General features: G+C 39.2%; 1 protein-coding gene across 1 annotated transcript in view; it reads right to left on the bottom strand.

Annotated features, from left to right (window-relative positions):
• Positions 1-18,390, bottom strand: part of adgrd2 (adhesion G protein-coupled receptor D2) — a 29,657-nt gene extending 11,267 nt beyond the window's left edge. Inside the window, exons 1-17 of the mRNA XM_051904084.1 lie at positions 18,139-18,390; positions 17,626-17,675; positions 17,452-17,512; positions 15,606-15,845; positions 13,294-13,944; positions 12,331-12,459; positions 12,162-12,247; positions 11,703-11,981; positions 9,939-10,050; positions 9,718-9,843; positions 9,469-9,577; positions 6,847-6,952; positions 3,391-3,443; positions 3,174-3,297; positions 1,535-1,638; positions 1,300-1,402; positions 74-227 (exon numbers count right to left, since the gene is read on the bottom strand). Coding sequence (XP_051760044.1) covers positions 74-227; positions 1,300-1,402; positions 1,535-1,638; positions 3,174-3,297; positions 3,391-3,443; positions 6,847-6,952; positions 9,469-9,577; positions 9,718-9,843; positions 9,939-10,050; positions 11,703-11,981; positions 12,162-12,247; positions 12,331-12,459; positions 13,294-13,944; positions 15,606-15,845; positions 17,452-17,512; positions 17,626-17,675; positions 18,139-18,190 — 2,539 coding nt within the window. The 5' untranslated portion in view covers positions 18,191-18,390. The remainder of the gene's footprint in view (positions 1-73; positions 228-1,299; positions 1,403-1,534; positions 1,639-3,173; positions 3,298-3,390; positions 3,444-6,846; positions 6,953-9,468; positions 9,578-9,717; positions 9,844-9,938; positions 10,051-11,702; positions 11,982-12,161; positions 12,248-12,330; positions 12,460-13,293; positions 13,945-15,605; positions 15,846-17,451; positions 17,513-17,625; positions 17,676-18,138) is intronic.
• Positions 18,391-21,928: the final 3,538 nt, after the last annotated feature.

Here is a 21,928-nt window from a genome sequence, read left to right as displayed (position 1 = left end):
AATACAGACACAATACATGAGAGGAAGGTTACTCAAACAGTAGGCCTACATGAATCAAAATAACGGTTCTCACCCCAGCCCAGCATGTAGTACAGCTTCATTCTCCTCTCCTCGCTGATGTTCACCGAGACCACTTTACTCCAGAGCAGCAGCCCCTCCACCAGCATCCAGCAGAACGACGAGAGGAAGAACAGATGGAGGAGGGCCGTCACCAACCAACAGGCTTCCTGCTCCACATCAACATACATACAAAAAACATGTCCATACCAGGTTTGAAACATTTCCAAACTGTAGTACACCACAAATATAAATAGGCACACTACCATTCAAGAGTTTGGGGTCGGTAAGATTTTTAAATGAAGTCTCTTCTGTTCATTTATTTGATCAAAAATACAGTAAAAATTGTGAAATATTATTACAGTTTAAAATAACTGTATTCTATGTGAATATATGTTAAACTGTAATTTACTCCTGTGATCAAAGCTGAATTTTCAGCATCATTACTCCAGTCTTCAGTGTCACATGATCCTTCAGAAATCATTCTAATATGATGATTTGATGCTCAAGAAACATTTCTGATTATTATCAATGTTGAAAACATTTTAATATTTTTGTGGAAACTGTACATTTGTCATTATTGTTTTTTTGATCAACAGAAAATTTAAAAGAACAGCATTTATTTGAAATAGAAATTCTTGCAACACTTTTTTCTAAGTACACAATCACTTTTGACCAATTGAAACCATTCTTGCTTAATAAAAGTATTAATTTCTTTAAAGAAATAATAAAATAAAATCTTACTAACGCCAGACTTTGGAATGGTAATTTATGCAAACTATTTTATCACTAAAGAAACTACTGCTATGTGTTCATTTCACACCTGTTTCTCTACTTTTTATCAACACATTTAGACATTCAAAGTCTGTAGCCGTAAGGTCCTTTTTCCATATTTCGCCTGCTGTTAGTTCAGCAAACTCACATGACTTTTATTGTTTATGGTTTTCTTTATATATAATTTCAGAGTGATAATTGAACTCAGCTGCTGCGTTTAATACATTTCATGTGCAAAATGTGGTTAATTTTTCAACACTTTAAAATCTCAACCTTATTTTCTGTCTGACGGTGGTGACAATTCAATATGAATCAGTTTAAAACCATCCAGTAGTCTCAATTTATTCCTTGTTATTTTTCATAATAAAAACTGGACATAAAGACACAAATTATTTTTGTATCTGCTGGTGTTGTTTCATCTATTAAGTGGTAGAAATGTGAGTGTGTTCACAGATATAGAAGTCAGACCTGGTTTCCCATGGCCCAGTCGCTGAAAATCAGAAGTATCTGAGCTACAGTCAGAGCCACGATCAGGTTTTTGTGCACTGTAATCCGATCTGACTTTGGAACGCTAGAGGGAGACAGAGAGTAACAAATGACACAATCCCACTGAATTGCATTAACAGGTCAGATGCTTAATGTGAGAGCAGCACTGTACAGATGTATGGTTATTTTTTGTGTAATCACACCTATAAAAACTCACCCAACAGCCACAAAGAGAATCAGTGTGAAGAGGAGACCACAAAGAGACACACCAGAGCCAATCAAACTGAGGATCTGCAGACCCGTCTCATTTTCAAAACTTCTCTACAACACACACACACACACAATTTAAGAAAGGAAAATTAAAATGGACTGGCTGAATTCATTTAAGTGCTGTAACCATTTTTTTTTTTTTTTTTAAATGAATTACACAAAAATATTACACAATTTTTTTACAAGCAAAGTAATTAATTCTTGGTCAAATTCATGTACAGTATCTATGGAAGCTTATTTCCACCACGAAATAAAAGATAAAAAGGTAATTGCTACTTTTTATCTCACAATTCTGGCTTTTTTCTCAGAATTGCGAGTACATATCACACAATACTGACTTTATAACTCGCAATTGCGAGAAAAAAAGTCAGAATTTAAAATCGCAATTATCTTTTTTACTTTTTTATTCCGTGATAGAATAATTATAATTCATTACATTTATATAGCGCTTTTCTTGGTACTCAAAGCGCTTTACATATGGAAGGGGGAATCTTCTCCTGCAACGGCAGCCATATTGCACCAGAACGTCCACCACACACCAGCTTATTGGTGGAAAGGAGACAGAGTGATGAAGCCAATCAGTATATGGGGATTATTGGGAGGCCATGATAGTCAGAGGCCAGTGGGCAAGTTTGGCCAGGATACCGTGGTTAATCGCCTACTCTTTTTGAAGAACATAGGATTTTTAATGACCACAGAGAGTCAGGACCTCGGTTTAACATCTCATCCGAAGGAAGGTGATTTTTGACAGTACAGTGTCCCCATCACTATACTGGGGCGTTAGGACCCACACAGACCACAGGGTGAGCTCCCCCTGCTGACCTCACTAACACCTCTTCCAGCAGCAACCTAGTTTTCCCAGGAGGTCTCCCATCCAGGTGCTAACCAGGCTCAGCCCTGCTTAGCTTTAGGGTGCGTCCACACTTGGCATGTTTGGTTTGATTAAAACGAACCCTGGTGCGATTGCTCTGTTAGTGCGGTTCATTTGAGCATGTGTGAACGCTGGCATCCAAACCCTGGTGCGCACCAAACAAGCGGACCGAGACCGCTGAAAAGATGGGTCTCAGTCCGCTTCCAAACAAACTCTGGTACGGTTCGAATGATATATGAACGCAACACGGACCAAACACATGTAAACGAACCAAACCAAAGGACAGAATCCTCACGCATATCGGTTTTTTGACTCCTTTACACATTTTATAAGCTCTTCACAAGTTCCCAGCTGGCCAAAATACCATCATATGCAGGCTATGCACACACAACGAGCGCATTTACTTCAGCACACAGCATTGTTTTGGATGTTCGGTAAATTCTGTCTCAAAATAGGCAATACGTCATAAAATCCGACCAATCAGGTTGTGAATACATCCCTATGCCTTTAGGTTCGGTATGCTTTGGTTCGGTGATAAAATTGCCAATCTGAACGCTAATCGGACCAGGACTAAATGTTTTTTTTTTTCTTTTTTGGTCTGGACCAAATGAACCAAACTACAAGTGTGAACGCACCCTTAGTGGGCAACCAGTCTTGGGCTAGAAATAAGTATCCAATCCATTTCCCACAGATACTGCTGATGAAACTTCCTTACCTGAACCTCATAGATCTGTAACAGCAAGGCAAAGTTCGTCGTGTGGTTACAGTAACAGGAAGTTGAATTATTCTGGGTGGAAATAACGGTGCAGCCCTTGGTTGACCAGCCTCCTCCTTCTAACCTGAGGTGTCAAGACAAAAGAACAAGATTTCATCAGTTATATAAAACAAGATATAACCAATATAATAAATGCAAGTAAATGAAAATCACTTACATCAGGTCAAAACCCCAAAATGCACAGACAGGGATCAATTTCACTGAACTGTTCTGAAGAGTGAAAAAGAGAAGCACTGCAGCTGAAGTTAGGCATTACAGTCCTACAACATACTTCATTCAGTCCTGCTGAAGAGAGATTCGTTTCAAACAGCTCACCCAAAATCACTGCCAATAAAACATTTGGGGTCAGTAAGTCCCTTGTTACCTTACGGGTGGGGATACACAGGACCTGTGTGTTATGTGTTTGGGAGCAGATCATGCACTGTCAGCCTTCGAGGGGGCTGAGTGTTCAGGTTTGCGTTCTTCACGGTTCAGGCCCCGCTGCTGCTGAGGCAGCATGGAAGCTGAGATTGTGGGGTTCGCAGATGGGGTTAGAAACGGGCGCTCGCCGCCTTTACCCGCGGGATCTAGCGCTCTCTCGCTGGGATCGGAAGCCCGCTGTGCGGCTTCTTCTGCCCAGGGAGAGAGCCAGGTGCTTCAGTTATCTGGCTCTCTCCCTGGGCGAAAGAAGCCGCACAGCGGGCTTCCGATCCCAGCGAGGCACTGAGGAGGAATCACCACCTCTTCCCCCAGCGTATGAGGAGCTGGTGGAGGTTATTTCTCGCGCTGTGTCTAAGTTGAATATTGATTGGCCAGCCGAAAAACAAGGCGCTCATCCGAAAAGCAAACTGGACGAGCGCTTTTTGTCATCAAGCACAACACCTCCACCAGGGGCCTTCCCTTTTTCCTAGATTTACATAACGAGCTATCTAGATCATGGAATAAACCATATTCATCCCGTCTTTTCAGCCCCCAAGTCCAAGTTTGTTCTGATATAAGGGGGTTGAAAGATTATGGTTATGGGGCGATGCCTAGGGTTGAACAGACGCTCGCTATCTGTCCCCTAGTTCAGCGTCATGCCTAAAAGCCCAACACTGCCCACTAAGCCATTAAAGACTACATTAACTCTAGTGGGTAAAGCGCATACGGCAGCAGGTCAGGCTGGTGCATGTCTGCATATGATGTCTATTTTGCAGTCATACCAGGCCGACCTGCTGAGGGATTTGGATGAAGGCGAGGGGGTGGGGCCCGACGCAGTTCGAGAGTTGCATCGGGCCACATATTTGTCTCTCAGGGCCACCAAGGAGACCGCTAGAGCTATTGGGCAGTCTATGGCAGCCCTGGTGGCCACAGAGAGGCATCCCTGGTTAAACCTCTCTGATATTAAGAAAAACGACAGAGCCTTTCTCCTTTCTCCTGCTTTCTCCAGTTCAGAGGACCACTTTTCTTGGTGTGGTGTGGGATTCATTAACAATGCAGGCCATCCTATTGCCTGGAAAGAAAGCAAGGAAACCTTGGTTCCTGTCCCTGGGTCCTGTGATAGGACCTCATTGTCATCACTTCACGTTCACAACAGATGCTTCTCTCATGGGCTGGGGTGCAGTAATGGAAGGCCGCTCAGCTCAGGGTCTGTGGAGGAGTCATCATCTTTCATGGCACATAAATTGCCTGGAGATGATGGCTGTTTTCACGGCATTGAAGCACTTCCTCCCATGCCTAAGATGCCATCATGTGCTTGATCGCACAGACAACACATTGGTGGTCTCTTACATAAATCACCAGGGGGGTCTGCATTTGCGTCCACTATGCAAACTGGCACACCAGATCCTCCTGTGGTCTCTTTCTAAAAGCAGTATACATCCCAAGGTACCAGAATGTAGGAGCAGACATCCTGTCGAGACAGGGGCTGAGGCCTGGAGAATAGAGACTTCACCCCGAGGTGGTGAAGTGATATGGGAAGCGGAAGTGGATCTGTTCGCGTCTCAGGATACGATGCACTGTCCACTGGTTCTCCCTAACACACCCAGCCCCCCTGGGGTTGGACGCTATGGTACAGACATGGTCTAGGCTGCGTCTGTACGCATTTCCCCCGATTTCTCTGCTCCCAGGAGTTCTGGAGAAGGTCCGCCAGGACGGAGTAAGTCTACTCCTAGTAGTGCCATACTGGCCGAGCCGAATATAGTTCTCTGACCTAGTGTCCCTCCTCAATGGCTCTACCCTGGAGATTCCGTTCAAGAGGGACGTTCTGTCTCAGGCAGGAGGCACAGTCCTTCACCCCCACCTGGAGATATGGAACCTGTGGGTTTGGCCTCTGAGGGGCCCAACTCATAGCCTCAGGTCTCTCAACTTAAGTTGTTGAGACCATACTTCACTCCAGAGCTCCCTCCACGAGGAAACTTTATGCCTTGAAGTGGAGAGTCTTCACTTCTTGGTGCAGAATGCAACAGTGAGATCCAGTTAACAGCCTGGTTGGCTCAGTGGTAGAATTTCTTCAAGATAATTTTTCTGCAGGGCTTTCCCCTTCCACTTTAAAAGTGTACATGGCAGCCATTGCGGCTTACCACATACCTTTGGGTGGTGTATCCTTAAGGAGGGACCCATTAATAACACGTTTCTTTCATGGCACTTTGAGGCTGAGGCTTGCAATTCACTCCAGAGTGCCAGCTTGGGATCTGACTATTGTGCTAGAAGGTCTATCTGTGGCTCCCTTTGAGCCCCTTGAAACCTAAGCCGGGCTATGTCCCCAAGGTGCCGACCAATGTACCGTGGCATATTGTTTTGCAGAACTTCTGCCCTACTCCTTTCGGAGATCAGGGTCAGAGCTGCCCTGTGGAGGAAAACTGATCATCTATTTGTTGGTTTTGGATCGCATTATCGTTCCCAAAGCATCATTGACACAGCGCAGGTTCCCTCGAAAGGGAACGTCTCAGGTTACATCTGTAACCATAATTCCCCGAGAAGGGAACGAGACGCTGCGTCACTTTGCCATACTTCCTTCGTCCCTGTGATCAACTTACTTCGGATAATTGAAGCTAACGCCGGCTATTCCGGATGTGCCATTATGCTTTCCTGGTCATGACATCACCCGCCCATGACGTTCACTCTCACCATTGGACCAGTGGACACACATGCTTCAGACACATTTTACCCAAACATTTTAAAATCGGTAACACTTTATTCTTTCAGTGTCCGTTACACGTCACATGTACTTAGTGAGGTAATACCTATAAATTGTGCATAATTACACGCAACTAACCCTAAACCAAATCTAACTCTATAGTAAGTACTTGTACTTAATGAATATTACTCAATACATTTCAGTCTGTATCTCACACAAGGCTATCACAGCTATCAAGTGATAATGAGTACTGTTAAGGTACTTTTGCTTTAACGCCATAGTGATTATTTTGTATGCAAAAGAGCTTTAGCATTCAGCAAAATCTCCTATTCCAAAAGCATTCAATTCATATAATCCTGAAGGGTCTATGATAACAATTTTTTAATGCCGTTCCAAACATTTAGGATCCATTATAACAATCTCTGCAATGTCTAGGCAAAGCTAATTTCAGAAATAAGTCTATAGTTTCTATAAATATGCTAACAAACTAAAAGGGACAGATGTCATTTCCTATACCTGAATCCTGTGCTGGAGTGTGAAGTGTATGGCCATGCTGATCGGCTGTCCATCTGCCAGCACTGTACTGGAGATGACCGATGAGCCCAAGACGGTTCCCAAATACCTGAGATATATAATCACACACCAACATCAGCCATATGACAAAATTCATGTAATTATACTGAAAGAGGAAATAACAAACAATTGCCTGACCCATATGTAATTCTTGTAATAAGCATTTTTTTCTACAACTGAAGCAATTTGAGTCTGAAGTATGAACCCTTTTCACATTTCCGGCGTTGAAGCAGAAGTCTTCATAGTTGGCTAAACTTCTAAAGTCGTGAACAGAAACTACAACAAATATCATTATTACCTTCCCATTTGCCCCAACAGCAAAAGAAAAAATCCATGATAGTGTTTCTATGACTTTCCAAAATAGGAAAAAAGGTAACACTTTATTTCGATGGTCCACTTTAGTCATTCTACTAAATATAAGTAACTTTGCACCTACATGTCAACTAGCAGTCATTGGAGTATCAGTAGACTGTCTGCTTAATATCTGTGAACACTTTATTTTGATGCTCCCAACAGACATTCAACTGACTTTAAATTTGCAACTACTAGTCAACTTATTCTACTAACCTGAATCCTAACCTAACAGTCTACAAATACTCTATTGAGAGTTAGTTGACACGTAGTTGCAAAGTTACTTATAGTCAGTCGAATGTCTGTTGGGAGCATCAAAATAAAGTGTTAGCAGATATTAAGCAGACAGACTACTAATACAGTCTAATAATATTTACAATTAGGAAAATATCTAAAGTGGACCATCGAAAAAAAGTGTAAAAAAAAAAAAAAAAAAATACTGAGAGATTATGTTGGTCAGAAGAGAGAAAGATGTCAGAGAGAATTGGCCGTCACTCCCTCAGCTGTTGCATTAAAGACACTTACACAGCAGCGTTAACTAGTTTTCTGTAATTTAATGGCAAGGTAATAAAACACTAAGTATATTGTTATCAATATGAATATATACACCAATCAGGCATAACATTATGACCGCTGACAGGTGAAGTGAGTAACACCTGTTAGTGGGTGGATATATTAGGCAGCAAGTGAACAATTTGTCCTCAAAGTTGATGTGTTAAAAGCAGGAAAATAGGCAAGCGTAAGGATTTGAGCGAGTTTGACAAGGGCCAAATTGTGATGGCTAGACGACTGGGTCAGAGCATCTCCAAAACTGTGGGGTGTTCCCGGTCTGCAGTGGTCAGTATCTATCAAAAGTGCTCCAAGGAAGGAACAGTGGTGAACCGGTGACAGGGTCATGGGCAGCCAAGGCTCATTGATACACGTGGGGAACGAAGGCTGGCCTGTGTGGTCCGATCCAACAGACGAGCTGCTGTAGCTCAAATTGCTCAAGAAGTTAATGCTGGTTCTGATAGAAAGGTGTCAGAATACACAGTGCATCAGTTTGTTGCGTATGGGGCTGCATAGCCGCAGACCAGTCAGGGTGCCCATGCTGACCCCTGTCCACCGCCAAAAGTGGGCACATGAGCATCAGAATTGGACCATGGAGCAATGGAAGAAGGTGGCCTGGTCTGATGAATCACGTTTTCTTTGACATCACGTGGATGGCCAGTAGGGTTGGGTATCGAAAACCGGTTCCATTTTAGAACTGCGCTCTGCACGATGACGAGGAAGTATCAGCAAGGGATTAATTGATTTCTAGCCCTTACATTAGCTTTACTACTAGATATATTTATGGAGATGTGAAATAAAACCCGGATGAGCTTTTGATGTTGTTACGGAAAGGCCGAAGCTGATCGGTTGGTTCTTGTCACATGACCTGCGGTAAAATTAAAACGATACCCAACCCTAATGGCCGGGTGCGTGTGCGTCTCTAACCTGGGGAACACATGGCACCAGGATGCACTATGGGAAGAAGGCAAGCCGGCGGAGGCAGTGTGATGCTTTGGGCAATGTTCTGCTGGGAAACCTTGGGTCCTGCCATCCATGTGGATGTTACTTTGACACGTACCACCTACCTAAGCAGCTACCTGTTGCAGACCATGTACACCCTTTCATGGAAACGGTATTCCCTGCTGGCTGTGGCCTCTTTCAGCAGGATAATGCTCCTGCCACAAAGCAAAAATGGTTCAGGAATGGTTTAAGGAGCACAACAACGAGTTTGAGGTGTTGACTTGGCCTCCAAATTTCCCAGATCTCAATCCAATCGAGCATCTGTGGGATGTGCTGAACAAACAAGTCCGATCCATGGAGGCTCCACCTCGCAACTTACAGGACTTAAAGGATCTGCTGCTAACATCTTGGTGTCAGATACCACAGCACACCTTCAGGGGTCTAGAGGAGTCCATGACTCGACGGGTCAGGGCTGTTTTGGCAGCAAAAGGGGGACCAACACAATGTTAGAAAGGTGGTCATAATGTTATGCCTGATCAGTGTGTGTGTGTGTGTGTATATATATATATATATATATATATACACTATCATCTACAATTTACGATGTTAATAACTGAAATGTATCATCACAATCTGGGAAACGGATTCATTACAATCATGCTGTATAATTAATTTGTAAAAAATTACAAGCCCTAATTACAGATTACATTGAGCATGGCTTACCTCTGTGACCCATCACTGACTATGGGAGAAAGGGTAATGTTTTCCTCTCTCTCTGAGAGACAGTTCACAGAGCTGTACCATGTGTTCAATACAGTCACCTTCCTATAGTCTGAACAAGCACAACAAACATAAATCAAGGGAAGAACATTGTGAAAGTTTTTTTGTAAATGAACATCCATGTTTTGCAGTGCCAACTGAAATATTATACAGGACGCTTCTATATATAATCATGGTTTTAATAATTCCTACCATTGTTATGTAGTTCCTTCATGTTTTCAGCTAGGACAGAGATGCAGTCTCGATTTCCCACATCCAACCCACAAAACGCAGAAATGTGAGATCTTTTAGACAGAAGCTTCTGTTGGACCTGCAGCTCTGGAACACAGGAGCACAGTTTCTGGCTTGACTTTGGTTGAAATGTCTGTGCGTGTCAATCGCTCTCGTTTCCTCTGTATGTTTGTGTAACTCACTGATATTGTGGCTGTGTATCTGCACACTGTCTGTGTCGTCCATCAGCAGAGAGTTCAGGTTGATCAGCATACGGTCTACAGCCTGTATGACAGCCATCGGCCCCTTCACTACCTGCATCAACGCACAGGTTTCTCAAGGTTTCCTTTAAAACTCTTTTTGATGGCAACCCAGAAATAGCCAACCAGAGTTAACATTCATTCTACTTTTTCATTAAAAAAGGTCTGAAAGTGTTGTAAATACAAAGAAAAAATGATAGATTCTCCATTTGTGATGTGGTGGTGAGCTATGGCAACACATCCGTGTTCTTTCTGCATGTCTTTTATGTGTTTGTTTGAGGTTGAATTCAAATCAAATACTGTCAAATCACCCATGTTACTTCTGAATAGGATGTCTACTACATAAGTATGAAAATTATGGAAATATATGGTTCAGATAACTCAAACCATACATGGAAATGGAAGAGTCCTTATATGGTCACCAGTGGAGCCTGGTTCTCATCTAGTGAAAGCGTTTGGTACTGCGCCCAAACAAAAAAATTCACTGAAAGCTCATTTTTTGAGATATCAACCTCAAATTTGGAACACAACTTTTTCAGATTTATGGCTTTGATTTTCTTGAAGAAAATCAAAGAGTAAAACATGTTTTGTAAAATATATATTTTATATAAAATATAAAATGTCAATATACTTATATTTTCATACTTAAACTTCCTTTTTAATTTTACTCTCATATATTTTTTTTTTTTTTCATTTCTATAATAATCTGCCAAGTGTCTCCTTTAAAAAGAGACCAAACTTATTCTGTGCTCCAAAGTATTCAAGATTTATAACAATTTAAAGTAGAAATGTCATTTTGAGGTCTATGCCCCAAAAATGGGACTGACAGCTAAGGGGTTAATAACTAATTTTTGAATGTTTTTATATTTTTATGTGCATTAATTACTGAATCATTAAGTATCGTATAACATTACTGTTCAAAAGTTTGGGGTCGGTAAGATCTTTTAAAAGTTTATGAAACATTCTGCTCACCAAGGCTGCACTTATTTGATCAAAAATACAATAAAAACAGTAATATTTTGAAATATTATTACTATTTAAAATAACTGTTTTCTAAGTGAATATATAATAAAGTGTAATTTACTCCTGTGATCAAAGCTGCATTTTCAGCATCATTACTCCAGTCTTCAGTGTCACATGATCCTTCAGAAATCATTCTAATATGCTGTCTGATTTGCTGCTCAAGAAACATTTCTGATTATTATCAATGTTAAAAACAGTTGTGCTGCTTCATATGTTTATGGAAACTGTGATACATTTTGTTTTTCAGGATTCTTTGATGAATACAAAGTTAAAAAGAACAGCATTTATTTCAAATAGAAACCTTTGTAAACAAGATAAATGTCTTTACTGTCACTTTTTATCAATATCAATTTATAATATATCCTAGCTATAATTTCTTTTAAAACAATCTTACTGACCTCAAACATTTGAACAGTAGTGTATTTATTAAAGACATTACTAAATTATAAGAAACAAGCAAAAATTGGTGGAATGTGGCAAAAACTAACAAGCAATTCCAAGATAATGTTTAGAACTCCTGATAACATGACATTACAATAAATATAAAATATTAATATAAATAAAATAATAATTCACAAAAGACATTTGCAAACATGTTGCAACACTTGCTTAAAGAAGAGCTCATCAAAATCCCTCCTAACAATTATTAATTAATCAACACAAAGCAGTTAGTAAACGGGTCACCTCTTTGATGCTGTGCCATTTACTGTCATCATCTTGGCTGATGAGTGAATCTGCGATGGTGATGAAGCTCTGGCCGAGCCTCTCCGCGTCGCGCCGGCTCTGATTGGCCTTGCTGGGCAGGTCAGCGGCCCGAGAGAGAACGTGCATCAGAGAGACCATGTCTCTGTCCTCCAGCTGCTTCTGCTCCTTCAGAACAGCCTGCTCAGACACGTTCAACAGATGGGACAGCGAGGTCCAGCTCTGCCCATCTACAGTATCACAGAACACATCATCTGCAGTCTGAGAGAAACGGGACAAAACACAAGTTAGAGGGGCTTTATATTTTCTTTTATCCATTTATTTTTACATTACTTATTTTACTTTTATTACTGAAACACTTTGCTGTAACTGTTTTTGGTTATTTGTAATGACAAATACTGTGTGTAAAATATTCATTTTATTCAAAAATCGACTCTGTACCATGCCGTACTGCATGAGACGCTGCATGAAGGGGCTTGGGCTGGACCTTAGAGATTTTCTCAGCTCCTTCATCTTCAGATAGTGTTCTGTGGACCAGAGAGCTGCACTGTTAGGCCGTGCACAACACTTCATTCAAACTTTAATCAGCTACAGTAACTCTCACACACACCTTTGCTGCTTCTGCAGATGAAAGGGAAAGTGTGTGTGCAGGCGGAGGTGCTGTACTGAGGCTGACCGTCAGACCAGCCATCGAAAATCTCACATTCCTCCTCCTGTCTCTGCGTCATCTTCAGGGACCCTGTGAATATAAGCAATATGTCCACCACAAATAAACACAAAACTTAATTCATTTTCACATATCAGCTGAAACAATAACAAAAAAAAGTATAATAATTCTAAAAAAACATAAATCATAGTAGACATTTAAAGCTACAATAACACTTAGAATGAATTAAATAGCAAGTATGATAGTAACATTCATTTTTAAACACAATTTTTAACAGAAAGTATTTTTTAAATATTAAATTACATGTCAATTGTCTATTCAGAATCGTGGTCTCCATTTTAAACCAAACATATTTAACAAAAAACTATAATAATACTGATAAATATAATACAAATATATATATATATATATATATATATATATATGTTTTATTAATACTACTACTACTACTAATAATAATAATAATAATGATAAGTGTTAATAATAATATTTGTTTACAGATCCTACATGGATCTTCTAATATTTAACAAAAAATATAAAATATATAAATAATATAATATATCAAAATATATAATAAATATAATTCAAAGTAGACAATGCTACACTTAGCAACAAAATATGATTAATATTAACAAAAACATAAATTTTTAGGTAACATATTTAACAAAAAAGTATGCTTAAAAAATTTATGTAATATGTTAAATATAAAAATAAAATATATATTTATTTTTAAATATAAAAATAGTGTTACGGAGCCCCGGACATGACATGCAGGAAAAAATAGTAAGCTAAATCGTGCGCACGACTTAATTTTTTTTTTTTCTTGCATGTCATGTGCTGGGCTCCGTAGTTATTATTATTATAACACATGTTAAAAGGTATGTTATAATAATAAATGTAGCTAACCTGGACAGTTGATTGTTGCAGACACATTCTGGACAGAGTGATGGACAGTGAGGCTCCGGTACTGCCATCTGAATATGGCTTTGTGATTGGTCAGCTGTGAGCACGTGTTCAGTGCCTGCACCTGTTTTAACTCCAGAGCTTCAGCCCAAATGTTTAGGTCGGTCAAGTTTCCAACAAACGGCTCGGTGAAAGTCCCACCAAAGGTATCCTGGTCTTGCCCCAATATAAATATCCCGCCTCCGTATAAATCATTTGCCTTTTCCCGAGCATTCCCATGCCCAGAATCTCCCTTTTTTCCGTCCACATAAATTGCCCAAAATCCATTGCTTGAGCGCCACGTGACACATACATGGTGCCAGTCTTCATCAATGGGTAGCTCGGCTCTGTAAGCATGATGTTGTCCTTGAATGAGAAGCGCTAGGCGGACTTTCCTGTCGGTATGATTTCGCTTGGACTCGTCTATCTTTCCGCGCAGCTGGAACTCGTTGATGAAAACGGTCGCTGCGTACGAGAACACCGTGGACACGTTCTCGTGCCGGGGGTCCCACTGCACGCGCACGCAAACGCTCACCGCGGACAGTGATGGGAAAGTCGCGTTCACGCGGGCATGGCCGTCCTTAGACTTGAAAGATAAACCTGGGAAGTCTGTTTCTGTGAAGATTCAGAGATTTCATCAGACACTGGTTAAGACGTATTTTTTTCAACGGTAAAAGGCCTAGAGAAAATGGCTGATCTGTCCTACTTTCTTTCCCTGCTGAAGGACAAAAACACAGTAAATAAGCATAACCCAGCTAAAAAAAATATAGTCTATGTTCTAAGAACATATTGCTAACATCCTGCTAATGTAAACGTTTTTTGGGGGGCGATAACTATAAAGATAACTATAACGATAACTATGTTTGCGTCCACACCAACGAACGATAACGCTCTATTTATTCTAAGCCCACGCGCTGCGGTTTCAAACAGTGCGTTCCAAACGAGATAAATCGCCCTCCGAAGGGCGCTTCGGAGTGAAAACAATTAGGCCGCCATTTTGAAGGGTCGCTCTAAACCGAAGCGCTCAAAACTGGCCACTTCAAAGGGCCCTTCGGAATGAAGGATTTCGAAGGGTACAACTGATGGACACTTCAGGCCCCCATGATCCTTTGCACAAGGAGGTTTAACGTAAAAGAATGGGTACAGGAGGAGTTCGATTTTACCTAAATGTGTGTAAAGTATTTTTCTATGCTACTGTAATATTTATATGAGTTAGATTTGGTACATTATTATGGTCAAAATGACATTGTACTTCAACAAAAATACTTTATAGCTACCTTTATCAGTCCATTCAAATGTTTCAAATACATAGACACAATATACATTATATTTAACGTATAAGACCGGCAGTAGCTGATGTTACTACAGTAAATGAATGCGTATTAATATAGAGAGTACACCAGGGGAAAAAAGACAAAGACGCCTCCTTGATTGTCTTGTTAAGATGATGCAGAAGTGTGTTCCAGAAAAAGAGGGTTTTTTTTACCCCTACACCCTTCATCCCTCTGAAGTTCTCACTCCGGAGGGTAAACCCTTTGAAGGGATTAGGGCATAGGGATGAGCCCTTCCTAATGGAACGCAGGGAAAGTGTGTACTACATGTTTTTGCTGTTCTTGTTGCATTTACACGGCTTTAACCAGCAGATGTCCTCAGCATGCTATGTTTCAAGTGAATAGCTAGCGTAATCGATCTAATCTAACAGTGAATTTAACTGACCAAGTCAATATAGTAAAATAAAAACAACGCCTTGAAGTTTCACTGCAACTTCAAAGGAAGGAAGACAGTGTTGTCGAAACTAGCGCTGGATACCTGAGGCCATTTTATGTTACGCTGCATAATGATCTCATCGCTAATACTTCTGACCATTTATTTCATGGTATGACCGATTGTTTTCCATATATCCATTTTCTTTGAAGTATCCTTTTTTATATTGCTTTTTCTGGACCTCGGCAATGTTGTCTGCCAAAATGTGTGAGCCTTTAAATTAGAATGGATTCTGATTGGCTGTCAGTGTTTTATTATTCAACAGCTGGAAAAAATAATTCTGAAACTGATCCCAATGATATTGTTTCTCTGTATTGTTATCGCTATAGCTGTTGCGTGGACACTGCTATTCTTTTATGTTTAGAATGATTTTTAGAACTATATCTTTATCGTTATCTTTATAGTTCTCGTTCTTGGTAGTACGTTAGCTCAAAACTTTGAGAGAACCTGTTCTGAGAACATTCCCTTTTAGCTGGGAAGCTGGTTTGGTGGTCTTAGAAAACCAAACTTACTTTGTTCGGGAAGATGGTTTGTCGGGTTCTGACTTTTGTTGGTTCCAAACCAAATGGGGCTCTTGAGGTTGGATTTCAAGAGTAACTGATGTGCTCCCTCCTCGTCCTCTTTGACCCCTGAAGTTGTGAGGCCACTTGACTGACCACGGCAGTAATGCATAGCTTGTTCGAAACTCAACGATGTGTTCACAAGCTGGTACACGGCATCGTTCTGGAGCAGAAGGTTAGAGTCCGGCACATCTGCAACAGGTTGAGATGGTGTGAAGGGTGGTCAGCTGTTTAATTCTTATTGATAGCAAGAGGCGGCCTTTGCAATTCAGAAGCCCATTTTAAAGAAGACGCGCAATGGCTCTACTGTTTGGAGCTATTTTCGCTGGCAAAATAGAGGAAAAACAGACAATATTGTGTCTAAAATGTAAGTCACCTAATAGCCTATTAACTTATTGTTTGTTGATGTGTTGTATAAAATTTATATCACATTTGCAAACGTGCTGATATTCAGGAAAACAGCACTTTTGCTTGTGTGATATTGCTTATAAATAACTTATATACTTTTTTTGCACCATATCTTGTTTTTTTTCACTACTGTTGATAACCCTGTTGAGATTTTAGTTACTAGATATCAAGCAGTTCTGGTTTACTTCCAAATGTTTACATAATTAATACATCCAATAATATGGCTTTATGGTTAAGCATTTGTGGATGTCGCTTGCTTGTTGCTGTGCTTTCATTACTACAGTACGTGTCTAATAAATAACAACCAACATTAATGCCAAATGATACACCAAAACAAATTAATTTTCCTGATAGGTTATATCAAAATTGCATGGTAGATTTATAAATGGAGTCCTGTTAAAAATTATTGTAATTTTAACTGTAAAAACTGCTACAGTACAAACCTGTTAAATGGTTATGTTACTGTACTATATATGGAGAAAAATGTAATCGATGTAATAGATCTAATCTCTCTTTTCATGTAATTTTACAGTAAAATACTGTTAAATACTGTTATACTGTGAGTCTTACACTAAAATAATTTTCGTTTATTTTGGAGCTTTGGTGTGCCGATTTTTTTCTGTTTTTCATCCATATTTTTTGGTCGAGCACCCGTCTTTGATCATATTTTTGCCGGTAATGTGCGTGTTTTTGTCTTGATTTTACAGTAAAATACTGTTAAAATGCTAATAAATACTGTTAGTATGTTTTTGGAAGTAAAAAAGAACAAATCATCTTATAATTTACAGTGAAATGCCATAAACTCAAAGTCCCTGAATTCTCTGTGTGACACTTCACATTTGATGGTTTTTCATTTTAATAATTGTGTAATATATTCTGGAAATTACTGTTTTAATTTGTTAAATTTACAGGTTGTTCATTAAATTGTTTACTGCTTGTTTACTCAAACTGAGCAAAAATATACAGTTTGGTGCAGATGCTGATATTTATATGGACAAAAAGTAAGATGAAATTCTGATACTTGTAATAGCATAGCAGATACTTACATTAAATGCATATAAATATCAGTCGTCTCTCTATATCTGCCAATAAGTTATTCTTAAATTTACTATAATAATCAGTAAAGATTTCACAGCAAAAAGACATGTGAACCACAACCTGAAGGTGGACATTTTGTATTATACTACATTAATTATACTAAAAGGACTTGCTAAAAAAGTCTAAACTATCAATCAGACGACAGAAGGCATATAGTGGATTGTGTACAACAGGTTTTCCAGCAAAGTTTTGATCATGCTGATCTTTTAGAGACTTAGAATTTCTTGTATCAAATATGATACAGCAGGCTTTATAGGATTATTATCTGTGAGGGGGAAATACATTTACTTACCCAAAAGTCCTCTTTCTGCCCTGTCTGACCATGATTGAGTTGGTTCACAAATACCCATAATCTTCATTGTAAAACATACGAAGAAAAAAGCAGAGAACGTGGGTATTTAAAATGGTCATTCTTGACGAATTTCAAAAACGAGATATAGAGAAATAAGTTGGAATCCAACGTTACCACTATATTAGCCAAAATCACTCCAAAGAGCAATGAAGACATCTTCACATCTGGACAAAGCAGGACACATTTGCTTTAAATTATGACATTGACAATGCAAACAGAAGGAGAACAATCAGGTGATCGCATTACAGTTCCTACTTTTACAGAAAAGGGGACTGTTGCTCAGTCACTCTCGCTTGTGTTCCTCAAATGTAACTTATTCTTTTGTAGAATAATAAAAGTATTGTAATTATTAAAGCATGAAAAAACAGCCCCACAAAACTAAATACTACTGAAGTTCAGTAGTGTTCAAAAGAGTGAAAATCATGTTTTAAATGTAAAACTGGAAATAATCTAAACAAAAAAGTTTGGATTTGTTACCTTTAAAATGTATATTTTCTCACATATTGCAGATAATATCATGGGGGAAAAAAATTTTCTATTAGAAAAGAATGCAAAAAAGCTGCATCTTCACTAGCAGTATCAGACTTTTTGACCCTAATGAACTTAATATTAGGAGATTTGACTTACAGGTGCTGCCTGCCATGTGATGATCTTCAGCAGTTTGACTCCTAGCATCCATACATTTGTTTGGAGTGTGCTGTGTAATTGCGCCTGTCTCATATTATCTATTATCCATTTACACTGTCTTCATCCTTCAGTTTGCAAGTGTAACATCCAAACTCAGACTCCAGACTGTCCTCCTTCTTTATCCCGGTGTGTGTGTCTCTGGATCTGACCGCAGACCCCCTCGTAGATGTCCAGCCCACCAACTCAGCCGTCGTTTTAGCACTATGCTTTGTAATGCTAATGGATGTCATTTATTAAAGTAGACTTCTTGCGCAAGCAGTGTGAATGTTGGCACACAGAGTTCATCAAGCACAGCGGGACTCTTACCACTGCAGAATGCCACTTATTTATGCCCAAACTTCCCACATACACACATAGGTATTTCTATAATTATGAGGACATTCCATTGGTGTAATGGTTTTTATAGTGAGCTAATGACATTTTCTAGCCCCTACCCTTCACAGAAAAAAACAAAATTTAGTTTGATTAATAAGCTGTTTTCCTCATGGGGACCAAAAAATGAACCCACAAGGTCAAAAATTTCTGGTATTACTGTCCTTGTGGGGACATTTGGTCCTCACAACGTGGGGTTTACCAGGACCATACATACGCACACACACACAAACACATCGTAAATTATTACAACACTTGTTCAAATGGTAAAATGTTCACATGCTGTGAGCTCAGTCTCAACAAAAAGCAACATTTTGCAAGCATGCGTACACTGGCACTAGTGAAAGTAATTTGTTTTCTGTAGGCTAAGCTTTAGTGTCCTGCAGGATGGCGTCAGAGAACACAACAAAAGCAGTGACATCACTAATGCACAGTGCACTCCAGTGTGCCAAAGAAAGCCTGCTATTAGTATGCACTGTAGGCTATAGAGTGCAGCCTCAACACCAGCAAGGAGTTCTGAGATCACCAATGAAAAATCTGTTTGTAAATCTAAAACTTTACTAAATATTTAATAATGGTATCATAGTGCATGTCAAAAAGAACTGGGGATCAAGGCCTTTAGAATTCAAAATGTGGGGGCAATGTTTTACATGTTTTACTTTTTATATCTGGCACTTTTCTTAGGGTTCGTTCACAAAGAAGGTGCTTTTGCTTTGAAAAACGTGAGACGCGGGCAGTGGAATTGTGAAAAAATGTGTTTTTTAAAAGTTGAACTGATTTTAACTTCACCGCCTCGTTTTTTGAACACCATGTCATGCGTGAGACGCTGCAAAAGACGCATAAAGTGAGAGTAACGGTTTTGCACGTGGTTTACATAGAAAAACAATGGAAAAGTAGCACATTGTAATGAAAAAAAAAAAAAAAAACACGTTCTGTGAACGGCTCCTTATAGTATTCCAGACATAAATTTACATATTCTTGCATGGAAAAAACTTATTAATACTAATAATAATAATACTATCAAAATAAAATAAAATAAAATCTTTGTCAAAATGCAGATAGTAGAATTTCAATCATGACAACTCTCTGAATAGTTTTAGCATGTTATTGAATATGGCAGTGTTAATGTATTTGGTCTTGGTGGACTAGATCTGCTACGCCACTGCTGCTGCTGCTGATTATTGCTGTTGCATAAATAGACATAAATCCTGTAGCAGATCTAGGCAGGTGGAGCTGGGGGAGGTGGTGGGGTTCAGAGGAACTGGAGGACTAGCTTACAGATGACAATGAACCAGACTATTGAAATGTTGAGCAAGCAATCTCATTGGCTGCAGGATCAGCAGAGGCCAATCAGGTTGTGCCATGCGGTAATGATGCGATTGCTTGAAGATTGCATGTAAAGGAACGATTAGCCTGTGCTATCTAGAGTTTCATGAGTGAAATAGATATTTGTAATGAAAAAAAAAATTTACTATAAAAAAACAATGCAAAATAGAAGCTTTTCACTACTAGGGCTGCGTTCCACTCCAGTTTTAGACACGCACTCGTAAACTTCCCCTCGGGGGAATCCCTGCCACCATTTTGAAGTGTGTTCCACTTCGTGAAGTGGACAAGGGAAGTTTATATGGACAGACCCTCGCTCCCTCGATTTTGACAGAGTTCTACTTCATATGTACACTTCAGGCAGCTCCATATACCACAATGCAACACGATTTAATTTACACCCACCACAAATAACTCTATGATATATTAATTTTTTTAAAACAACCCAAACACACCTATATAGAATTCTGCATTAAACAATTTAATAAAACAATTTCAACTCCATAGCGGATTCCAAGTTATCAAGGGCTGAGGATTGAGGGAAGATAGCGAGGGAAGTTAACAAGGGAAGTGCATAAAAAACAAACTGGAATGCATCATTGCATCAGATATTTGTACATTACATAAAAATAAAGCTTCCAAAAGGCCATTTTCACAACAGTGCCATAAAAAAGAACCATGTGAAGAACATTGAATAATCTGAAGAACCTTTTTCCACTATAAAGAACCTTTTCTGGAAGGTTCCACGGATGTTAAAGGTTCTTCAAGGAACTATAGAAGCCAATAAAGAACCTTTATTTTTAATGGTGTAATGGAATTAATATTAAGAGATTCGACTTAAAGGTGTATTTGTAGTGGCACCTTCTGCTTGTTATAAACTTCTCCATGTTTTATTTGTTACATCTGACTTTATAACAAAATAAAATACAACTTTACCCCTTCATGGAAAAGATCATTTCTGGCACTGATTCACAAATTTGTATATTTGTATTGTATATAATTATAAAACATGCAATGAAATATTGGGGAAAAAAATATTGTAAATGACATTATGACTATGAATGGTAAGAAAGTTTGTTGTTGTTGTTTTATTTTGATCCTCCACTCTCATTAGTAATTAAAGGGATAGTTCACCCAAAAATGAAAATTCTATCATCATTTACTCACCCTAATGTTGTTCCAAACCTGTATAAATTTCTTTGTTTTATTGAACACAAAGAAAGATATTTTGAAGAATGTGTTAAACTGAACAATTTTGGGGCACCATTGACTTCCATAGTAGCTTTTTTCCTACTGTGGAAGTCAATGGTGCCCCAAAGTGGCCTAAAGTTACAAACTTTCATCAAAATATCTTATTTTGTGCTCAACAGAACAAAGAAATTTATAAAGGTTTGGAACAACATGAGGGTGAGTAAATGATGACAGAATTTTCATTTTTGGGTGAACTATCCCTTTAAGTTTTTAATGTTTATTTATTTTCGTTTTAAGTTTTTTCCCCTCAAAACTACTTAGGCATTCAGAAACCCCAGCAGAATTCCCCTTTGCAAATGATGTATGACTCCTCTGGGCCTCAACAAAAGATCTCAGACTGCAGTGACCACACACTCGGCCCCTGAATGCCGGCTCGGTGCCACAGCCATCCACACAGCAGATTGAGAGTTATGTGCCAAGCTGATAAAAAACAACAGGAGGACTAGTTACTACTGCAGTCAGGAACATTTAGAATAATATAAATATCACTGGAGGTAATTAAGGGTTTGTTTAGTTCCACTGACCTTTATGTAGAAACTTGGTTCAAAGTTGTAACACCTACAGCCATACTGGATAGAGTAACTTAAGTCACAGCAATGAATCCTGGCTCATAAAATGCAGCACTGCTTTGGTCTTAAATGAGTATTACTGCTTTAGAGGAAGGAGGAGAAGTTCAGGCATTTTCCAAAGGGAACCCAGAGCAACAGACAACCGCAGTGTGAATAAAAGTGCAGAAGTACCTTTTAAACACTTGCTTTGTCATGGCAGATGCTTAATCACTCAC

This window comes from Ctenopharyngodon idella, chromosome 8, assembly GCF_019924925.1.
Source record: "Ctenopharyngodon idella isolate HZGC_01 chromosome 8, HZGC01, whole genome shotgun sequence".
Lineage (NCBI taxonomy): Eukaryota > Metazoa > Chordata > Actinopteri > Cypriniformes > Xenocyprididae > Ctenopharyngodon > Ctenopharyngodon idella.
Note: the sequence above shows the minus strand (reverse complement) of the source record. Positions and strands in the feature narration are given on the sequence as shown.